Source organism: Hypanus sabinus, chromosome 26 (genome assembly GCF_030144855.1).
Source record: "Hypanus sabinus isolate sHypSab1 chromosome 26, sHypSab1.hap1, whole genome shotgun sequence".
Taxonomy (NCBI): Eukaryota; Metazoa; Chordata; class Chondrichthyes; order Myliobatiformes; family Dasyatidae; genus Hypanus; species Hypanus sabinus.
The window spans coordinates 30,307,571-30,328,064 of NC_082731.1; the positions used below are offsets into that span (position 1 = coordinate 30,307,571).

The 20,494-nt window shown below is 57.9% G+C and overlaps 1 protein-coding gene across 3 annotated transcripts; it reads left to right on the top strand.

The window, feature by feature from the left end:
• Nucleotides 1–16: 16 nt before the first annotated feature.
• slc22a17 (solute carrier family 22 member 17) lies at nucleotides 17–20,351 on the top strand. 3 transcript variants are annotated; one of them, XM_059950744.1, is made up of 10 exons: nucleotides 17–172; nucleotides 13,535–14,012; nucleotides 15,634–15,737; nucleotides 15,822–15,976; nucleotides 16,703–16,868; nucleotides 17,287–17,432; nucleotides 17,671–17,779; nucleotides 18,003–18,226; nucleotides 18,450–18,561; nucleotides 19,285–20,351. In XM_059950744.1, exons 2-10 carry the CDS (start codon nucleotides 13,644–13,646, stop codon nucleotides 19,559–19,561), a joined length of 1,662 nt encoding a protein of 553 aa, XP_059806727.1. In that variant the 5' UTR covers nucleotides 17–172; nucleotides 13,535–13,643; the 3' UTR covers nucleotides 19,562–20,351. The 3 variants fall into 3 exon arrangements, with proteins under 3 accessions (XP_059806727.1, XP_059806726.1, XP_059806728.1); XM_059950743.1 differs by having other exon boundaries at nucleotides 18–219; XM_059950745.1 differs by having other exon boundaries at nucleotides 18–201.
• The last annotated feature ends 143 nt before the right edge of the window (nucleotides 20,352–20,494 follow it).

Consider the following 20,494-nt stretch of genomic DNA (forward strand, 5'->3'; position numbering starts at 1 on the left):
TCCGACGCCGGGTCGGACGTCGCCTTTTATTCCGGGAGACGGAAGGAGGGAGCGAGGAGAGACCGGCACCGGGATCAGATCGGGATCAGGCTCAGTACCGGGACCGACACCGGGATCGGATCGGAATCAGGACCCGGATCAACACCGGGACCGGGACCGGGACCGGGTGGAGGTGCCCGATAGGGAGGCCGAGTCCCAGCGGTGGGGACAGAGCGACCGGTACCGGAGGGTGAAGGGGGGCGGGGAGGTGGAGATCGGGAGAGGAGGGGAGACTGAAGAAGATAATGTTCGGGGATGAGGGTGAGGGAGGGAGGGAGATGGACAGAGGGTGAGGGAGGGAGAGATGGACAGAGGGTGAGGGAGGGAGGGAGATGGACAGAGGGTGAGGGAGGGAGAGATGGACAGAGGGTGAGGGAGGGAGGGAGATGGACAGAGGGTGAGGGAGGGAGAGATGGACAGAGGGTGAGGGAGGGAGGGAGATGGACAGAGGGTGAGGGAGGGAGAGATGGACAGAGGGCGAGGGAGGGAGAGATGGACAGGGTGAGGGAGGGAGGGAGATGGACAGAGGGTGAGGGAGGGAGGGAGATGAACAGAGGGCGAGGGAGGGAGAGATGGACAGAGGGTGAGGGAGGGAGATGGACAGAGGGTGAGGGAGGGAGAGATGGACAGAGGGTGAGGGAGAGATGGACAGAGGGCGAGGGAGGGAGAGAGGGAGATGGACAGATGGTGAGGGAGGGAGAGATGGACAGAGGGCCAGGGAGGGAGGGAGCTGGACAGAGGGTGAGGGAGGGAGAGATGGACAGAGGGTGAGGGAGGGAGAATTGGACAGAGGGCGAGGGAGGGAGGGAGGGAGATGGACAGAGGGCGAGGGAGGGAGGGAGATGGACAGATGGTGAGGGAGGGAGGGAGATGGACAGATGGTGAGGGAGGGAGAGATGGACAGAGGGCAAGGGAGGGAGAGATGGACAGGGTGAGGGAGGGAGGGAGATGGACAGAGGGTGAGGGAGGGAGGGAGATGAACAGAGGGTGAGGGAGGGAGAGATGGACAGAGGGTGAGGGAGGGAGATGGACAGGGTGAGGGAGGGAGAGGGACAGAGGGTGAGGGAGAGATGGACAGAGGGCGAGGGAGGGAGAGAGGGAGATGGACAGATGGTGAGAGAGGGAGAGATGGACAGAGGGCCAGGGAGGGAGGGAGCTGGACAGAGGGTGAGGGAGGGAGAGATGGACAGAGGGTGAGGGAGGGAGAATTGGACAGAGGGCGAGGGAGGGAGGGAGGGAGATGGACAGAGGGCGAGGGAGGGAGGGAGATGGACAGATGGTGAGGGAGGGAGGGAGATGGACAGATGGTGAGGGAGGGAGAGATGGACAGAGGGCCAGGGAGGGAGGGAGGGAGATGGACAGAGGGTGAGGGAGGGAGAGATGGACAGGGCGAGGGAGGGAGATGGACAGAGGGTGAGGGAGGGAGAGATGGACAGAGGGTGAGGGAGGGAGGAGAGGAAGATGGAGGGAGAGAGAGTTTGGCTTATCAAGAGAAAGGAAAAACACTTTGAGATGATGGGGTATGGAGGAAGGGGGAACGGAGAACTAGAGAGAGCAAAGCCAGTGGGAAGAGGTGGTGGGTAAAGGGGTGTCAAGTGGATGGGGGGAGTCTGACACCTCAGGGGGTACAGGTACAGTCAGACAGAGGGAGAGCGATGGATGGGGGTACTGGTGGGCCACCATCCCAGGCTCCTCTCTAAATGCATCATAATCAGTCACAATTAAAGGGGGAGTGTGTGATGGGACGGTGTGGAGGGAGATTCACTCTGTCTGACCCCGGGAGTGTGAGATGGGACGGTGTGGATGGAGTTTCACTCTGTGTCTGACCCCGGGAGTGTGTGATGGGATGGTGTGGAGGGAGATTCACTCAGTGTCTGACCCTGGGAGTGTGTGATGGGACGGTGTGGAGGGAGATTCACTCAGTGTCTGACCCCGGGAGTGTGTGATGGGACAGTAGGGAGGAAGATTCACTCAGTGTCTGACCCCGGGAGTGTGTGATGGGACAGTGTAGAGGGAGATTCACTCTGTATCTGACCCTGGGAGAGTGTGATGGGAGGGTGTGGAGGGAGTTTCAGTCTGTGTCTGACCCTGGGAGTGTGTGATGGGACGGTGTGGAGGGAGATACACTCTGTGTCTGACCCCGGGAGTGTGTGATGGGACGGTGTGGAGGGAGATTCACTCTGTGTCTGACCCCGGGAGTGTGTGATGGGACAGTGTGGAGGGAGATTCACTCTGTGTCTGACCCCGGGAGTGTGTGATGGGACAGTGTGGAGGGAGTTTCACTCAGTGCCTGACCCCGGGAGTGTGTGATGGGACGGTGTGGAGGGAGTTTCACTCTGTGTCTGACCCCGGGAGTGTGTGATGGGACGGTGTGGAGGGAGCTTCACTCTGTGTCTGACTCCGGGAGTGTGTGATGGGACAGTGTGGAGGGAGATTCACTCTGTGTCTGACCCCGGGAGTGTGGGATGGGATGGTCTGGAGGGAGATTCAGTCTGTGTCTGACCCCGGGAGTGTGTGATGGGTCGGTGTGGAGGGAGCTTCACTCTGTGTCTGACATTGGGAGTGTGTGATGGGATGCTGTGGAGGGAGTTTCACTCTGTGACTGACCCCGGGATTGTGTGATGGAATGGTGTGCAGGGAGTTTCACTCTGTGTCTGACGCTGGGAGTGTGTGATTGGACAGTGTGGAGGGAGATACACTCTGTGCCTGACCCCGGGAGTGTGTGATGGGACAGTGTGGAGGGAGCTTCACTCTGTGTCTGACCCCGGGAGAATATGATGGGACGGTGTGGAGGGAGTTTCACTCTGTGTCTGACCCCGGGAGTGTGTGATGGGACGGTGTGGAGGGAGCTTCACTCTGTGTCTGACGCTGGGAGTGTGTGATGGGACGGTGTGGAGGGAGCTTCACTCTGTGTCTGACGCTGGGAGTGTGTGATTGGACAGTGTGGAGGGAGATACACTCTGTGCCTGACCCCGGGAGTGTGTGATGGGACGGTGTGGAGGGAGCTTCACTCTGTGTCTGACCCCGGGAGAATATGATGGGACGGTGTGGAGGGAGTTTCACTCTGTGTCTGACCCCGGGAGTGTGTATGGGACAGTGTGGAGGGAGATTCACTCTGTGTCTGACCCCGGGAGTGTGTGATGGGACGGTCTGGAGGGAGATTCAGTCTGTGTCTGACCCCGGGAGTGTGTGATGGGTCGGTGTGGAGGGAGCTTCACTCTGTGTCTGACACTGGGAGTGTGTGATGGGACGGTGTGGATGGAGTTTCACTCTGTGACTGACCCCGGGAGTGTGTGATGGGACGATGTGGAGGGAGCTTCACTCTGTGTCTGACCCCGGGAGAATATGATGGGACGGTGTGGAGGGAGTTTCACTCTGTGTCTGACCCCGGGAGAATATGATGGGACGGTATGGAGGGAGATTCACTCTGTCTGACCCCGGGAGTGTGTGATGGGACGGTGTGGAGGGAGATTCACTCTGTCTGACCCCGGGAGTGTGTATGGGACAGTGTAGAGGGAGATTCACTCTGTGTCTGACCCTTTTTTTTTATTACAAAATCCTTTATTACAAATATCGGTGCTATACAATATATACAAAACAGTGGCAAACACAATTACTGCACTACAAATAGACAATAGACATTACACCAGAATGTTGCCATCCCTATCTACGATGGCATTTACACCCCGCGGAGGCCAACGGTCTCGAAACTCCTCCAAGGCCGCTGTGGACTGCGCGTGTTCCTTTTCTCCCCGGGCACGGACATACCCCCTAAACATTGCCAGGCAGTCTGCCCGGGGAGATCCTCCCGCCACCCGTTTCCAAGACCCACGGATGGCGGATTTCGCCAGCCCAGGAGCAAGTTGACTAGGACATCCTCATCCCTCCATGCCCCCTTCCTTACTGGATGACCATATATAAACAGGGTGGGACTAAAATGCAGCCAGAAGGCGAGAAGCAGCCCACGCAAATATGCAAAAAGAGGCTGCAGCCTCACACACTCCATGTACATGTGGTACACGGTCTCCTCCAGCCCGCAGAAGTGGCATGTGGGTGGGAAGTCCATGTACAAACTGAAAAACTTATTGCAGGGCACTGCCCTATGCAGTACCCTCCAGCCGAGATCCCCCAGGTGCATGGGAAGAACCCCGGCGTAAAGGGACTTCCAGTGGGGACCCTCCTCACCTCTGGGTGGAAGGACCGACCGCCATGGCGTGTCGGGACGGTGTACAAGGGCAAGGAAGTGGAGGATGTGGAGTAGCAGCCCATACAGATACCTCCTACTTGCATCCCTGAATGGGACTGTGGGTATCGATGAGAGACGGCTCAAGTTGTGTGGACACGGCTCCCGGAGAATGTTGCGGGGTCTGGGCCCGACCAGCAGCTCGGCCTGAGTCGGTCCACACAACTGAGCCGCACCGACAGCCACTGAGGTAGGGCAAGGGCCGGCCAGGACCCTGCCCTCCGCCTGAGGAGGGGATTCCCGGCCTGAGGTGACCATGTTCCAGACTCTCAGTAGGTCCTGATAGAAGCTGGGCAGACACCGCAAAGCAGTACGGCTGACACCCGCCGGTGGTAGCTGCATGTCTTCATGAAGACAGCAGCCCCTCCGGAGGAAGAAAGTCGCCAACACGTGCCACCTGGGAGGGTGCTCGGCGTCCAGGAATCTCTGCAGAGTCCTGAGGCGGAGAGCCGCCAGCTGCGTTCGGACGCACACCAGCGACTGTCCGCCCTCTCCCACTGGGAGACTCAAGACCGCTGCAGAGACCCAGTGTTTCCTGTTGCCCCAGAAGAAGTCCACTAATTTCCTCTTCAGTCTTGCAACAAACGGGGCAGGAGGGGCCAAGGTGACCATCCGATACCACAACATGGAGGCCACCAGCTGGTTTATGACCACCACCCTGCCTCGATAAGAAAGCACCCTGAGAAGGCCTGACCAGCGCCCCAGCCGGGCCATGACTTTCGTCTCCAGGTCCTGCCAGTTCGCCAGCCAGGTCTCCCCAGAAGGACTCAGGTAGACTCCCAGATAGAGGAGACGCCTAGTACTCCACTCTAAAGCTCTCATCTCCTCCGGCAGGGAGTCCACCTGCCACTGACCCACTAAGAGTCCGGAACATTTCGCCCAGTTGATCCTGGCGGAGGATGCCGCCGAGAAAACGTCTTGGCACTCGCGCATCCTCCGCAGGTCATTGGGATCTGTCATCATGAGGAGTACATCATCGGCGTAGGCCGAGAGGACGACCTCCATGTCCGGTTCACGCAGAACCAGACCTGTCAGTCTTCACTCAGGAATGGCTCGACACAGATCGCATACAATTGACCGGACATGATGCATCCCTGACGTACTCCTCTCCTGAAGGGAATGGGTGCTGCCAGTGATCCATTGACCTTAAGGGATGGTCTGGAGGGAGATTCAGTCTGTGTCTAACCCCGGGAGTGTGTGATGGAACGGTGTGGAGGGAGTTTCACTCTGTGACTGACCCCGGGAGTGTGTGATGGGACAGTATGGAGTGAGATTCACACTGTGTCTGACCACGGAAGTGTGTGATGGGACGGTGTGGAAGGAGATTCACTCAGTGTCTGACCCTGGGAGTGTGTGATGGGACGGTGTGGATGGAGTTTCACTCTGTGTCTGACCCCGGGAGTGTGTGATGGGATGGTGTGGAGGGAGATTCACTCAGTGTCTGACCCTGGGAGTGTGTGATGGGACGGTGTGGAGGGAGATTCACTCAGTGTCTGACCCCGGGAGTGTGTGATGGGACAGTGGGGAGGGAGATTCACTCAGTGTCTGACCCCGGGAGTGTGTGATGGGATGGTGTGGAGGGAGTTTCACTTTGTGTCTGATCCTGGGAGTGTGTGATGGGACGGTGTGGAGGGAATTCCATTCTGTGTCTGACCCTCTGTGATGGGACGGTGAGGAGGGAGATTCACTCAGTGTCTGACCCGGGGAGTGCGTGATGGGACGGTGTGGGGGGAGATTTACTCTGTGTCTGACCCCGGGAGTGTGTGATGGGACGGTGTGGAGGGGAATTCACTCTGTGTCTGACCCTGGGAGTGTGTGATGGGACGGTGTGGAGGGAGATTCACTCTATGTCTGATTCCAGGCGTGTGTGATGGGACGGTGTGGAGGGAGTTCCATTCTGTGTCTTACCCTCTGTGATGGGACAGTGTGGAGGGAGTTTCACTCTGTGACTGACCCCGGGAGTGTGTGATGGGACGGTGTGGAGGGAGATGCACTCTGTGACTGACCCCGGAGGTGTGTGATGGAACGGTATGGAGTGAGATTCACACTGTGTCTGACCACGGAAGTGTGTGATGGGACGGTGTGGAGGGAGATTCACTCTGTGTCTGACCCCGGGAGTGTGTGATGGGACGGTGTGGAGGGAGATTCACTCTTTGTCTGACCCCGGGAGAGTGTGATGGGAAGGTGTTCAGGGAGTTTCACTCTTTGTCTGACCCCGGGAGAGTGTGATGGGAAGGTGTTCAGGGAGTTTCACTCTGTGTCTGACCCTGGGAGTGTGTGATGGGACGGTGTGGAGGGAGATGCACTCTGTGACTGACCCCGGGGGTGTGTGATGGAACGGTGTGGAGGGAGTTTCACTCTGTGTCTGACCCCGGGAGTGTGTGATGGGACGGTGTGGAGGGAGATTCACTCAGTGTCTGACCCTGGGAGTGTGTGATGGGACGGTGTGGATGGAGTTTCACTCTGTGTCTGACCCCGGGAGTGTGTGATGGGAAGGTGTGGAGGGAGTTTCACTCTGTGTCTGACCCCGGGAGTGTGTGATGGGACGGTGTGGAGGGAGATTCACTCAGTGTCTGACCCTGGGAGTGTGTGATGGGACGGTGTGGATGGAGTTTCACTCTGTGTCTGACCCCGGGAGTGTGTGATGGGATGGTGTGGAGGGAGATTCACTCAGTGTCTGACCCAGGGAGTGTGTGATAGGACTGTGTGGAGGGAGATTCACTCAGTGTCTGACCCCGGGAGTGTGTGATGGGACAGTGGGGAGGGAGATTCACACAGTGTCTGACCCGGGGAGTGCGTGATGGGACGGTGTGGGGGGAGATTCACTCTGTGTCTGTCCCCGGGAGTGTGTGATGGGACGGTGTGGAGGGAGATTCACTCTGTTTCTGACCCCGGGAGTGTGTGATGGGACGGTGTGTAGGGAGCTTCACTCTGTGTCTGACACTGGGAGTGTGTGATGGGACGGTGTGGAGGGAGATTCACTCTGTGTCTGACCCCGGGAGTGTGTGATGGGACGGTGTGGTGGGAGATTCACTCTGTGACTGACCCCGGAGGTGTGTGATGGAACGGTGTGGAGGGAGTTTCACTCTGTGACTGACCCCGGGAGTGTGTGATGGGACAGAATGGAGTGAGATTCACACTGTGTCTGACCCCGGGAGTGTGTGATGGGACGGTGTGGAGGGAGTTCCATTCTGTGTCTGACCCTCTGTGATGGGACGGAGTGGAGGGAGATTCACTCAGTGTCTGAACCCGGGAGTGTGTGATGGGACAGTGTGGAGTGAGATTCACTCAGTGTCTGACCCGGGGAGTGTGTGATGGGACGGTGTGGATGGAGTTTCACTCTGTGTCTGACCCCGGGAGTGTGTGATGGGATGGTGTGGAGGGAGATTCACTCAGTGTCTGACCCTGGGAGTGTGTGATGGGACAGTGGGGAGGGAGATTCACTCTGTGTCTGACCCCGGGAGTGTGTGATGGGATGGTGTGGAGGGAGTTTCACTTTGTGTCTGATCCTGGGAGTGTGTGATGGGACGGTGTGGAGGGAATTCCATTCTGTGTCTGACCCTCTGTGATGGGACGGTGAGGAGGGAGATTCACTCAGTGTCTGACCCGGGGAGTGCGTGATGGGACGGTGTGGGGGGAGATTCACTCTGTGTCTGACCCTGGGAGTGTGTGATGGGACGGTGTGGAGGGAGATTCACTCTATGTCTGATTCCAGGCGTGTGTGATGGGACGGTGTGGAGGGAGTTCCATTCTGTGTCTTACCCTCTGTGATGGGACAGTGTGGAGGGAGTTTCACTCTGTGTCTGACCCCGGGGGTGTGTGATGGGACGGTGTGGAGGGAGATTCACTCTGTGTCTGACCCCGGGAGAGTGTGATGGGATGGTGTGGAGGGAGTTTCACTCTGTGTCTGACCCTGGGAGTGTGTGATGGGACGGTGTGGAGGGAGTTCCATTCTGTGTCTTACCCTCTGTGATGGGACAGTGTGGAGGGAGTTTCACTCTGTGTCTGACCCCGGGGGTGTGTGATGGGACGGTGTGGAGGGAGATTCACTCTGTGTCTGACCCCGGGAGAGTGTGATGGGATGGTGTGGAGGGAGTTTCACTCTGTGTCTGACCCTGGGAGTGTGTGATGGGACGGTGTGGAGGGAGTTTCACTCTGTGTCTGACCCCGGGAGTGTGTGATGGGAAGGTGTGGAGGGAGTTTCACTCTGTGTCTGACCCCGGGAGTGTGTGATGGGACGGTGTGGAGGGAGATGCACTCTGTGACTGACCCCGGAGGTGTGTGATGGAACGGTGTGGAGGGAGTTTCACTCTGTGACTGACCCCGGGAGAGTGTGATGGGAAGGTGTGGAGGGAGTTTCACTCTGTGTCTGACCCCGGGAGTGTGTGATGGGACGGTGTGGAGGGAGATTCACTCAGTGTCTGACCCTGGGAGTGTGTGATGGGACGGTGTGGATGGAGTTTCACTCTGTGTCTGACCCCGGGAGTGTGTGATGGGATGGTGTGGAGGGAGATTCACTCAGTGTCTGACCCTGGGAGTGTGTGATAGGACTGTGTGGAGGGAGATTCACTCAGTGTCTGACCCCGGTAGTGTGTGATGGGACAGTGGGGAGGGAGATTCACACAGTGTCTGACCCGGGGAGTGCGTGATGGGACGGTGTGGGGGGAGATTCACTCTGTGTCTGACCCCGGGAGTGTGTGATGGGACGGTGTGGAGGGAGATTCACTCTGTGTCTGACCCCGGGAGTGTGTGATGGGAAGGTGTGGAGGGAGTTTCACTCTGTGTCTGACCCCGGGAGTGTGTGATGGGACGGTGTGGAGGGAGATTCACTCAGTGTCTGACCCTGGGAGTGTGTGATGGGACGGTGTGGATGGAGTTTCACTCTGTGTCTGACCCCGGGAGTGTGTGATGGGATGGTGTGGAGGGAGATTCACTCAGTGTCTGACCCAGGGAGTGTGTGATAGGACTGTGTGGAGGGAGATTCACTCAGTGTCTGACCCCGGGAGTGTGTGATGGGACAGTGGGGAGGGAGATTCACACAGTGTCTGACCCGGGGAGTGCGTGATGGGACGGTGTGGGGGGAGATTCACTCTGTGTCTGTCCCCGGGAGTGTGTGATGGGACGGTGTGGAGGGAGATTCACTCTGTTTCTGACCCCGGGAGTGTGTGATGGGACGGTGTGTAGGGAGCTTCACTCTGTGTCTGACACTGGGAGTGTGTGATGGGACGGTGTGGAGGGAGATTCACTCTGTGTCTGACCCCGGGAGTGTGTGATGGGACGGTGTGGTGGGAGATTCACTCTGTGACTGACCCCGGAGGTGTGTGATGGAACGGTGTGGAGGGAGTTTCACTCTGTGACTGACCCCGGGAGTGTGTGATGGGACAGAATGGAGTGAGATTCACACTGTGTCTGACCCCGGGAGTGTGTGATGGGACGGTGTGGAGGGAGTTCCATTCTGTGTCTGACCCTCTGTGATGGGACGGAGTGGAGGGAGATTCACTCAGTGTCTGAACCCGGGAGTGTGTGATGGGACAGTGTGGAGTGAGATTCACTCAGTGTCTGACCCGGGGAGTGTGTGATGGGACGGTGTGGATGGAGTTTCACTCTGTGTCTGACCCCGGGAGTGTGTGATGGGATGGTGTGGAGGGAGATTCACTCAGTGTCTGACCCTGGGAGTGTGTGATGGGACAGTGGGGAGGGAGATTCACTCTGTGTCTGACCCCGGGAGTGTGTGATGGGATGGTGTGGAGGGAGTTTCACTTTGTGTCTGATCCTGGGAGTGTGTGATGGGACGGTGTGGAGGGAATTCCATTCTGTGTCTGACCCTCTGTGATGGGACGGTGAGGAGGGAGATTCACTCAGTGTCTGACCCGGGGAGTGCGTGATGGGACGGTGTGGGGGGAGATTCACTCTGTGTCTGACCCTGGGAGTGTGTGATGGGACGGTGTGGAGGGAGATTCACTCTATGTCTGATTCCAGGCGTGTGTGATGGGACGGTGTGGAGGGAGTTCCATTCTGTGTCTTACCCTCTGTGATGGGACAGTGTGGAGGGAGTTTCACTCTGTGTCTGACCCCGGGGGTGTGTGATGGGACGGTGTGGAGGGAGATTCACTCTGTGTCTGACCCCGGGAGAGTGTGATGGGATGGTGTGGAGGGAGTTTCACTCTGTGTCTGACCCTGGGAGTGTGTGATGGGACGGTGTGGAGGGAGTTCCATTCTGTGTCTTACCCTCTGTGATGGGACAGTGTGGAGGGAGTTTCACTCTGTGTCTGACCCCGGGGGTGTGTGATGGGACGGTGTGGAGGGAGATTCACTCTGTGTCTGACCCCGGGAGAGTGTGATGGGATGGTGTGGAGGGAGTTTCACTCTGTGTCTGACCCTGGGAGTGTGTGATGGGACGGTGTGGAGGGAGTTTCACTCTGTGTCTGACCCCGGGAGTGTGTGATGGGAAGGTGTGGAGGGAGTTTCACTCTGTGTCTGACCCCGGGAGTGTGTGATGGGACGGTGTGGAGGGAGATGCACTCTGTGACTGACCCCGGAGGTGTGTGATGGAACGGTGTGGAGGGAGTTTCACTCTGTGACTGACCCCGGGAGAGTGTGATGGGAAGGTGTGGAGGGAGTTTCACTCTGTGTCTGACCCCGGGAGTGTGTGATGGGACGGTGTGGAGGGAGATTCACTCAGTGTCTGACCCTGGGAGTGTGTGATGGGACGGTGTGGATGGAGTTTCACTCTGTGTCTGACCCCGGGAGTGTGTGATGGGATGGTGTGGAGGGAGATTCACTCAGTGTCTGACCCTGGGAGTGTGTGATAGGACTGTGTGGAGGGAGATTCACTCAGTGTCTGACCCCGGTAGTGTGTGATGGGACAGTGGGGAGGGAGATTCACACAGTGTCTGACCCGGGGAGTGCGTGATGGGACGGTGTGGGGGGAGATTCACTCTGTGTCTGACCCCGGGAGTGTGTGATGGGACGGTGTGGAGGGAGATTCACTCTGTTTCTGACCCCGGGAGTGTGTGATGGGACAGTATGGAGTGAGATTCACACTGTGTCTGACCCCGGGAGTGTGTGATGGGACGGTGTGGAGGGAGTTCCATTCTGTGTCTGACCCTCTGTGATGGGACGGAGTGGAGGGAGATTCACTCAGTGTCTGAACCCGGGAGTGTGTGATGGGACAGTGTGGAGTGAGATTCACTCAGTGTCTGACCCGGGGAGTGTGTGATGGGACGGTGTGGATGGAGTTTCACTCTGTGTCTGACCCCGGGAGTGTGTGATGGGATGGTGTGGAGGGAGATTCACTCAGTGTCTGACCCTGGGAGTGTGTGATGGGACGGTGTGGAGGGAGATTCACTCAGTGTCTGACCCCGGGAGTGTGTGATGGGACAGTGGGGAGGGAGATTCAGTCAGTGTCTGACCCCGGGAGTGTGTGATGGGACGGTGTGGAGGGAGTTTCACTCTGTGTTTGACCCCGGGTGTGTGTGATGGGACGGTGTGGAGGGAGATTCACTCTGTGTCTGACCCCGGGAGTGTGTGATGGGACGGTGTGGAGGGAGATTCACTCTGTGTCTGACCCCGGGAGTGTGTGATGGGACGGTGTGGAGGGAGATTCACTCTGTGTCTGACCCAGGGAGTGTGTGATGGGACGGTGTGGAGGGAGATTCACTCTGTGTCTGACCCTGGAAGTGTGTGATGGGACGGTGTGGAGGGAGATTCACTCTTTGTCTGACCCCGGGAGAGTGTGATGGGAAGGTGTTCAGGGAGTTTCACTCTTTGTCTGACCCCGGGAGAGTGTGATGGGAAGGTGTTCAGGGAGTTTCACTCTGTGTCTGACCCTGGGAGTGTGTGATGGGACGGTGTGGAGGGAGATGCACTCTGTGACTGACCCCGGAGGTGTGTGATGGAACGGTGTGGAGGGAGTTTCACTCTGTGTCTGACCCCGGGAGTGTGTGATGGGACGGTGTGGAGGGAGATTCACTCAGTGTCTGACCCTGGGAGAGTGTGATGGGACGGTGTGGATGGAGTTTCACTCTGTGTCTGACCCCGGGAGTGTGTGATGGGAAGGTGTGGAGGGAGTTTCACTCTGTGTCTGACCCCGGGAGTGTGTGATGGGACGGTGTGGAGGGAGATTCACTCAGTGTCTGACCCTGGGAGTGTGTGATGGGACGGTGTGGATGGAGTTTCACTCTGTGTCTGACCCCGGGAGTGTGTGATGGGATGGTGTGGAGGGAGATTCACTCAGTGTCTGACCCTGGGAGTGTGTGATAGGACTGTGTGGAGGGAGATTCACTCAGTGTCTGACCCCGGGAGTGTGTGATGGGACAGTGGGGAGGGAGATTCACACAGTGTCTGACCCGGGGAGTGCGTGATGGGACGGTGTGGGGGGAGATTCACTCTGTGTCTGTCCCCGGGAGTGTGTGATGGGACGGTGTGGAGGGAGATTCACTCTGTTTCTGACCCCGGGAGTGTGTGATGGGACGGTGTGGATGGAGTTTCACTCTGTGTCTGACCCCGGGAGTGTGTGATGGGATGGTGTGGAGGGAGATTCACTCAGTGTCTGACCCTGGGAGTGTGTGATGGGACGGTGTGGAGGGAGATTCACTCAGTGTCTGACCCCGGGAGTGTGTGATGGGACAGTGGGGAGGGAGATTCAGTCAGTGTCTGACCCCGGGAGTGTGTGATGGGACGGTGTGGAGGGAGTTTCACTCTGTGTTTGACCCCGGGTGTGTGTGATGGGACGGTGTGGAGGGAGATTCACTCTGTGTCTGACCCAGGGAGTGTGTGATGGGACGGTGTGGAGGGAGATTCACTCTGTGTCTGACCCTGGAAGTGTGGGATGGGACGGTGTGGAGGGAGTTTCACTCTGTGTCTGACCCCGGGAGTGTGTGATGGAACGGTGTGGAGGGAGTTTCACTCTGTGTCTGACCCCGGGAGTGTGTGATGGGACAGTATGGAGTGAGATTCACACTGTGTCTGACCCCGGAAGTGTGTGATGGGACGGTGTGGAGGGAGATTCACTCAGTGTCTGACCCTGGGAGTGTGTGATGGGACGGTGTGGAGGGAGTTTCACTCTGTGTCTGACCCCGGGAGTGTGTGATGGGACGGTGTGGAGGGAGATTCACTCTGTGTCTGACCCTCAGAGTGTGTGATGGGATGGTGCGGACCAACTTTCACTCTGTGTCTGTCCCCCAGTGATGGGACGGAGTGGGTGTTATAGGGTAATGTCGCTGACTGCCTGTCCCTCATTTCTCTCTGTAGAGCTCCCACCGACCTTGAGTCTTGGAGTCAGGATTTGAACTGCTGCCCCATTCAACAGTCCCTCTCCCTCCCCGGAATCTCAGACCCCTCCCCTCCCCTTCGCTGGGCGATGGAGGGTGAGGGGGTGCTGGCTGACCCAGACTCTGCCCCTCCCTGTCAGACCTCCACCCCCCAGGAGCCATTTGGGGGGATGGTCTCACGGCTGGGGGGCTTCGAGACGCTGATGGGGGGCTTCGGCCGACACCAGCGACTGGTCTGTGTCCTCAGCTGGCTCCCCCTGCCCCCCCTGGCCTTTGCCCTCCTTTCGGGGTCATTCCTTACCCTGGTGCCGGCCCACCACTGCCGGAGGGGGGGCGAGGCCGAGGGCGAGGGTGCGGGAGCGGGATCCTGCCAACTCAATAGCAGCGACCGTCGGCCTTGTCCGTATGGCTGGACCTACCAGCCCTCAGAGGGTCTGAACACCAACATCATCACCCAGGTAGGTGGAGTGACCCCCTCATCCCTCCCTACCCTCTCACCTCCTGTCCCTTCCTCCCTCACTCCTCAGTGAGCCTCATCCTCTCTCTGCCTCTACCCTCCTTTCCACCGTTCACTCCCCTCCCGACTGCTACTCATTCCTTCACTCCCCTCGCTCTCCCCGTAACTACCATTCCCTCTCCCTCTCCCCCTCCACCCTCCTTCCTCACCATCCCCCCCGTTTCCTTTCTCCCTCCTCACCTTACTCCTTACAGCTTCTCTCCCTTATCCGATCTGCCGTGTGGGGTTCGAAACCGTCCCCCCTCTGGTTTTGTGCAAGTCACATTCTCTCTTCACCTCTAACTTGCCGTCTCCATCTCTCTCTCTCCCTGCACTCTCGTTCTCTCTCTGCCCTCTTTCCACCCTCTCTCTCGCCCCGTCCTCTCTCTCTTTCCCTCTCCCCATCCTCTCTCTCTCCCTATCGTCTTTCTTTGCCTCCACTCTCTCACTCTCTCTCTTTCTCTGTGCTCTTTCCCTGCTCTGTCCCTCTCATCTGGTCCTTTCACTCTCCCTGTCCTCTCTTTCTCCCTCTCCCTCTGCCCCCCTCTCTCTCTCCCTCCCTCACTCTCCCCCCCCCCTCCTCTTTCCCTGCTCTGTCCCTCTCATCTGGTCCTTTCATTCTCCCTGTCCTCTCTTTCTCCCTCTCTGCCCCCTCTTTCTCTCCCTCCCTCTCACTCTCTGTCTCCCTCCCCCCTTTCTCTCCCTCTGTCTCCCCCCTCTCTCTCTCCCTCCCTCTCTCCCCCTCTCCCTCTCTCCTCTCTCTCCCTCCCCCTCCCTCTCTCTCTCTTCTCTCTCCCTGCTCTGTCCCTCTCATCTGGCCCTCCTCTGTTCCCCCTCTCTCCCCCATTGCCCCTCTCACTCTCTCTCCCTCCCCCCCTCTCTCTCTCTCCTCTCTCCCTGCTCTGTCCCTCTCATCTGGTCCTCCTCTGTTCCCCCTCTCTCCCCCATTGCCCCACTCTCCTCTCTCCCCCTCTCACTCTCTCTCTCCCTCCCCCTCCCTCTCTCTCTCTCCTCTCTCCCTGCTCTGTCCCACTCATCTGGTGCCCCTCTCTCTCCCATTGCCCCTCTCACTCTCTCTCTCTCCTCTCTCCCTGCTCTGTCCCACTCATTTGGTGCCCCTCTCTCTCCCATTGCCCCTCTCACTCTCTCTCTCCCTCCCCCTCTCTCTCCTCTCTCCCTGCTCTGTCCCACTCATCTGGTGCCCCTCTCTCCCCCATTGCCCCTCTCACTCTCTCTCCCTCCCCCTCTCTCTCTCTCCTCTCTCCCTGCTCTGTCCCACTCATCTGGTGCCCCTCTCTCCCCCATTGCCCCTCTCACTCTCTCTCTCCCTCCCCCTCTCTCTCCTCTCTCCCTGCTCTGTCCCACTCATCTGGTGCCCCTCTCTCTCCCATTGCCCCTCTCACTCTCTCTCCCTCCCCCCCTCTCTCTCTCTCCTCTCTCCCTGCTCTGTCCCACTCATCTGGTGCCCCTCTCTCTCCCATTGCCCCTCTCACTCTCTCTCCCTCCCCCTCTCTCTCTCTCTCCTCTCTCCCTGCTCTGTCCCACTCATCTGGTGCCCCTCTCTCTCCCATTGCCCTCCACAGTGGGACCTGGTGTGTGATTCCTCCTGGAAGTCGTCGTTGGAGGAGATCTGCTTTGTGCTGGGCTGCCTGGCAGGCTTTCTGCTACTGGGGTACTTGGCGGATCGGTAAGTGCCCCTGCTGCCCTCGGGGACCCACCACCGTGCTCACTCCCCCCCCCCCAGTTACTCACCTCTTCTCTCCCCCTCCAGGTTGGGACGAAGAATCTCCTGCCTGCTGTCCTTGAGCCTCTCCATCCTCTTTGCGATCCTGGTGTCTGTCGCCCCCAGCCTCCCTGTCTTTACCCTGGCTCGGTTCTTCCAGGGATCTGCAGTTGCCGGCCTCCTACTCTCCCTCTACCTCATCCGTGAGTGGGGCAAGGCTGGGGAGGGAGGGCAGCTGGTGGGGGCAGCAGAGAATGGAGCACGAGGGGGAGGTGTGTCAATCTATACATAAACCACCAAAATCCTGGATCAGATCCCAACCTGTAACCCACTCCCATGGATCTGTTATTCTATATATAAACCCCCTGAACCCCTGGATCAGATCCCAGTCTGTAAACCACTCCCGGGGATCTGTTATTCTATATATAAACCCCCTGAACCCCTGGATCAGATCCCAGCCTGTAACCCACTCCCGGGGATCTATTATTCTATATATAAACCCCCTGAACCCCTGGATCAGATCCCAGCCTGTAACCCACTCCCGGGGATCTGTTATTCTGTATTTAAACCCCCTGAACCCCGGGATCAGATCCCAGCCTGTAACCCACTCCCAGGGATCTGTTATTCTGTATATAAACCCCAGAACCCCTGGATCAGATCCCAGCCTGTAACCCACTCCCAGGGATCTGTTATTCTATATATAAACCCCTGAACCCCGGGATCAGATCCCAGCCTGTAACCCACTCCCGGGGATCTGTTGTTCTGTATGTAAGCAGACTGAACTCCTGGGGAGCTGGATAACTGGATGGTTTGTGTGCAGAGGGAGTGGGACGGGGTGTGAGGCCTCCGTCGTCTCTCAGGAGCTGTGGGACATGGTGGGCATCCTGGGGAGTGTACAACTGACTCTCTCTCCCATTTCCCCCTCCCAGGGTTGGAGGTCTGCGACCCCCCTCACCGGCTGCCAGTCTCCATGGTATCTGGTCTGTTCCTGGTGGGGGGGGAGTTCCTGCTCCTGGGCCTGGCTGTGGTCTGCCGGGACTGGAGGCTCTTCCAAGGGGTCATCACTGCCCCCCTTGGCCTCTTCTTGGTCTTCTGGTGAGTGACCCCTGACCCCTGGCAAACTGGCGACGACCCCTGACCCCTGGCAAACTGGCGACGTCCCCTGACCCCTGGCGCACTGCCGATGACCTCCTGAACCCAACATTTTGGCAAGCACTTCCTGATCACTGATACGCCGGTGATGACCCCTTGACTCTGACAACCCAGTGGTGACCTGCTGATTTCTGGGGCTCCGTCAATGACCCCTATCACTCTAGCAACGACCTTCTTGCCCCCAACACCCCTGCAACAACCCTCGAGCTTGTCACCCCGGCGATAGCCTACTGACCCCAGCGATGAACCTCTGACCCAGATACCCTCGTGATGATCCGCTGGCACGTCCCGCTGACCCTCGGCCACGACCCCCGAACACCCCTCCTCTGTTAACGACCCCTGACCTGCCGCTATCCCGAAGCTGTCCACAGGTCCTGCCGGAGTCCCTGCGCTGGCTCCTTTCGACGGGACGCGTGCCGGAGGCCAGGGCCGCACTGGGATGGATCCTGGAGCGGAACAGGCAGAGGGAGGATCGGGAGCCTCTGGAGCTGGAGTCCTCTTTCACCGGTGAGGAAAGCCCGGAGTGCAGACGGTGCTCCAGTGGGACGGGGAGGCAGGAACTGCACCCCCAGCAGGGCAGGGGGCTGGGGGTGGCGATCTCGGCGTTAGAGGGACACCGACCGGGAGATGGGGAACGGCGCTCCCGATGTGACAGGAAGACGGGGAGATGGGAACGGTGCGCGGTGTGGTTCTTGAACTGATAGTGATGGTCTTCACCCTTTCCCCCTTCTTCCTGATCTCTCAGACCTGGATTCCTCCTACCCCGGGAATCACGAGTCAGAGCGGGAGATCCTCTGCAAGCTCCTGAAATGCAGGAACATTTGGAAAAATATCCTAATCCTGGGCTTCACTGCGTAAGTCCATGCTGTGTTTGATATCAGTGCTGATTGTGAGGGGAGCGGTGAACTCTGCAATCACCTGCTGGAGTCTGTTATACCCTGATCTCCATTAAAGTTTGTCGGGGGGGTGGAATGTGATTACATAACACTTACCCCTGTGGATGGGTAACGTGACATGTTTACATAGCATTTTCCCACTGTGTTTCTGGAATGGTTGATCCCAATCCCACTTTTGCAGGTTTATCGGACACGGGATCCAGCATTGCTACGGAACTTTCCGAAACAGCGTCCTGGGCACCAGGCCGAGTTTCTCTGTGATGTATCTGTTGTCAGCGGGGACCGGGGGCCTGGCTTGCCTCTTCCTGTGCGCTACCGTTGACCGGTGTGGGCGCAGGGGCATCTTGCTGCTGAGTATGACACTGACTGGCCTCGCCTCCCTCATCCTCCTCGGGCTCTCTGAATGTGAGTGGTGGGTTCTGCTTTGGAGATCCCTCACCATCCCCCCTTCCCTCCCACTGCAGTTCCTCATTCCTTGCCAGCCCTGCTTCCCTCCTTTGCTCAACAATGCACGCTCCCTTCATGACCCCCTCTGCTACCCCTCCCACGGAAACTTCCAGAAGTTTTGTCGTTGTTGAAGCTGTTGTCAATTACCTCTCAACTTTCTGCCCCTCCCTCCCCCCCACAGACCTGAACGATGTGACCATCCTGATATTCTGCTCGTTGGGTTTATTCTCCTCCCGCGCTGTGGGGACCCTCAGCATCTTCTTCTCCTCCGAGGTCATTCCTACTGTCATCAGGTGAGTCACCTCCCATGGGTCTCCCATTCCCTCAGGCTCTTCCTGTGCAATCTAGGGTCTCTGGTCACCGTGGGATCTTTCTGTGCAGTCTAGGGTTTCCTGTGATCCTTGGGATCTTCCTGTGCAGTCTAGGGTCTCTGGTCACCGTGGGATCTTCCTGTGCAATATAGGGTCTCTGGTCACCGTGGGATCTTCCTGTGCAGTCTAGGGTATCCAGTCACCATGGGATCTTCCTGTGCAGTCTCTGGTCACCGTGGGATCTTCCTGTGCAGTCTAGGGTGTCCAGTCACCGTGGGATCTTCCTGTGCCGTCTAGGGTTGCCTGTGATCCTTGGGATCTTCCTGTGCGGTCTAGGGTTTCTGGTCACTGTGGGATCTTCCTGTGCAATCTAGGGTCTCTGGTCACCGTGGGATCTTCCTGTGCAATCTAGGGTCTCTGGTCACCTTGGGATCTTACTGTGCAGTCTAGGGTTGCCTGTGATCCTTGGGATCTTCCTGTGCAGTCTAGGGTATCCAGTCACCTTGGGATCTTACTGTGCAGTCTAGGGTTGCCTGTGATCCTTGGGATCTTCCTGTGCAGTCTAGAGTCTTGATGCCTTGCCTGTTGGATCTCCTCCCTCATGCTGGGATGATCCTGTGCACAGTCCTTTCCTTGGATTTGCCCTGTTCCCACCCTTCTCTCTTTTGGATCAACCTGTGTCTAGCGTCTTTGTCTCTTTTGCAGGGGCCTGGGCCTGGGCGTGGTCCTGGGCATGTCGTGGCTGCCCAGGCTGAGCCGGTTGCTGTTGGAGTTGCAGGGCAGCCGGGCTTACTTCCTGCACCACGTGCTGCTGGCCTCGCTGGCCCTGCTCGGCTGCCTGTGCATTCTGCTGCTGCCCGAGACCAAACGGAAGCCGCTGCCAGACAGCCTGCAGCAGGGCGAGCTCTGCCGGCGGCCCTCCTTCCTCGAGCGGCCTCGCGACAACGTCCCTCTGCTGGCTGCCCCCAACCCCAGCATCTGACCCCGACTCCCCACTGCTCCACAGCTCCTGACCCCTGCGTCCAAGCCTCGCCCTCCCTGTAGCAGGTGGAAGACCAGGACACTACGGAACATCCTTTTTCTCTCTTGACCATACCCATGTTTAACAATCATGTTACTCATGTCACAGTTACAAATATATATATATTTAAAACTAAAAGTTGTGTGTGCATCGAGTTGTGAGGGACAGGCAGCGGTGGGGAAGTGGGAGAGGGAGAGCGCAGGGGAAGTGACAAGGCACTTGTCAGCACAACCACAGCACACTGCTGAGAAATCGATGTTCTGGAGCCTTGGGATCCGAGGCAACTCCACAGCTCGATAGGATCGGGCTGGAGAGCCAGTTGTCTGCTCCATGGCCCACAACAGGTTTCTGCTGGGAGCCTTGTACTCCTTTTCAGGCTGCGGGGGGGCCACACAAGGAGAGCTTGGACAAAACCGGCTGATTTTCTCAGGAGAGGCAGAGGCTGGGAGGGAGATCTGAGAGAGGATCAGGAGAGCTCCCAGTGCAAGTGGTGCACGCGAGCTCGATTTCACTGCTCGGTGGAAGTTTAGGCAGGTAGCTGGCCGAGTCCCAGAGGCAGGTGTGGGCAGTTTAACTGGATCAGTATGTACAAAGGCTTGTTTCTGTGCTGTACTGTTCTATGACTCGATACTAGAGACACAGATACAATAGACAGGGACTGTCTTTCTCCCCAGGGTGGAAAAGTATTAGGACCTGAGGGCCAGCTTTTAAGGTGAGAAAGGTTTGAAGAATACAACTGGATTTATTTTATATAAAACATTTATTTATTTTTTATTTTTTTTAAAACCCCTTACATTTTTTTTGATTCCCTCTTTTTCTTAAAAAAAATCAGACCCCGCCTCCCCAAACGCCAGAAAGAACATCCCTTCCCCCGCCACCCCCAACCCAGCTGAG

Excerpts from the sequence above, each read along its gene's own strand:
- slc22a17 (XM_059950744.1), top strand. The coding sequence starts at position 13,644 with ATGGAGGGTGAGGGGGTGCTGGCTGACCCAGACTCTGCCCCTCCCTGT. Across the intron at positions 15,738-15,821 it reads CTGGGGTACTTGGCGGATCG|GTTGGGACGAAGAATCTCCT; the intron begins GTAAGTGCCCCT and ends CTCCCCCTCCAG. Across the intron at positions 18,562-19,284 it reads GTCATTCCTACTGTCATCAG|GGGCCTGGGCCTGGGCGTGG; the intron begins GTGAGTCACCTC and ends TCTCTTTTGCAG.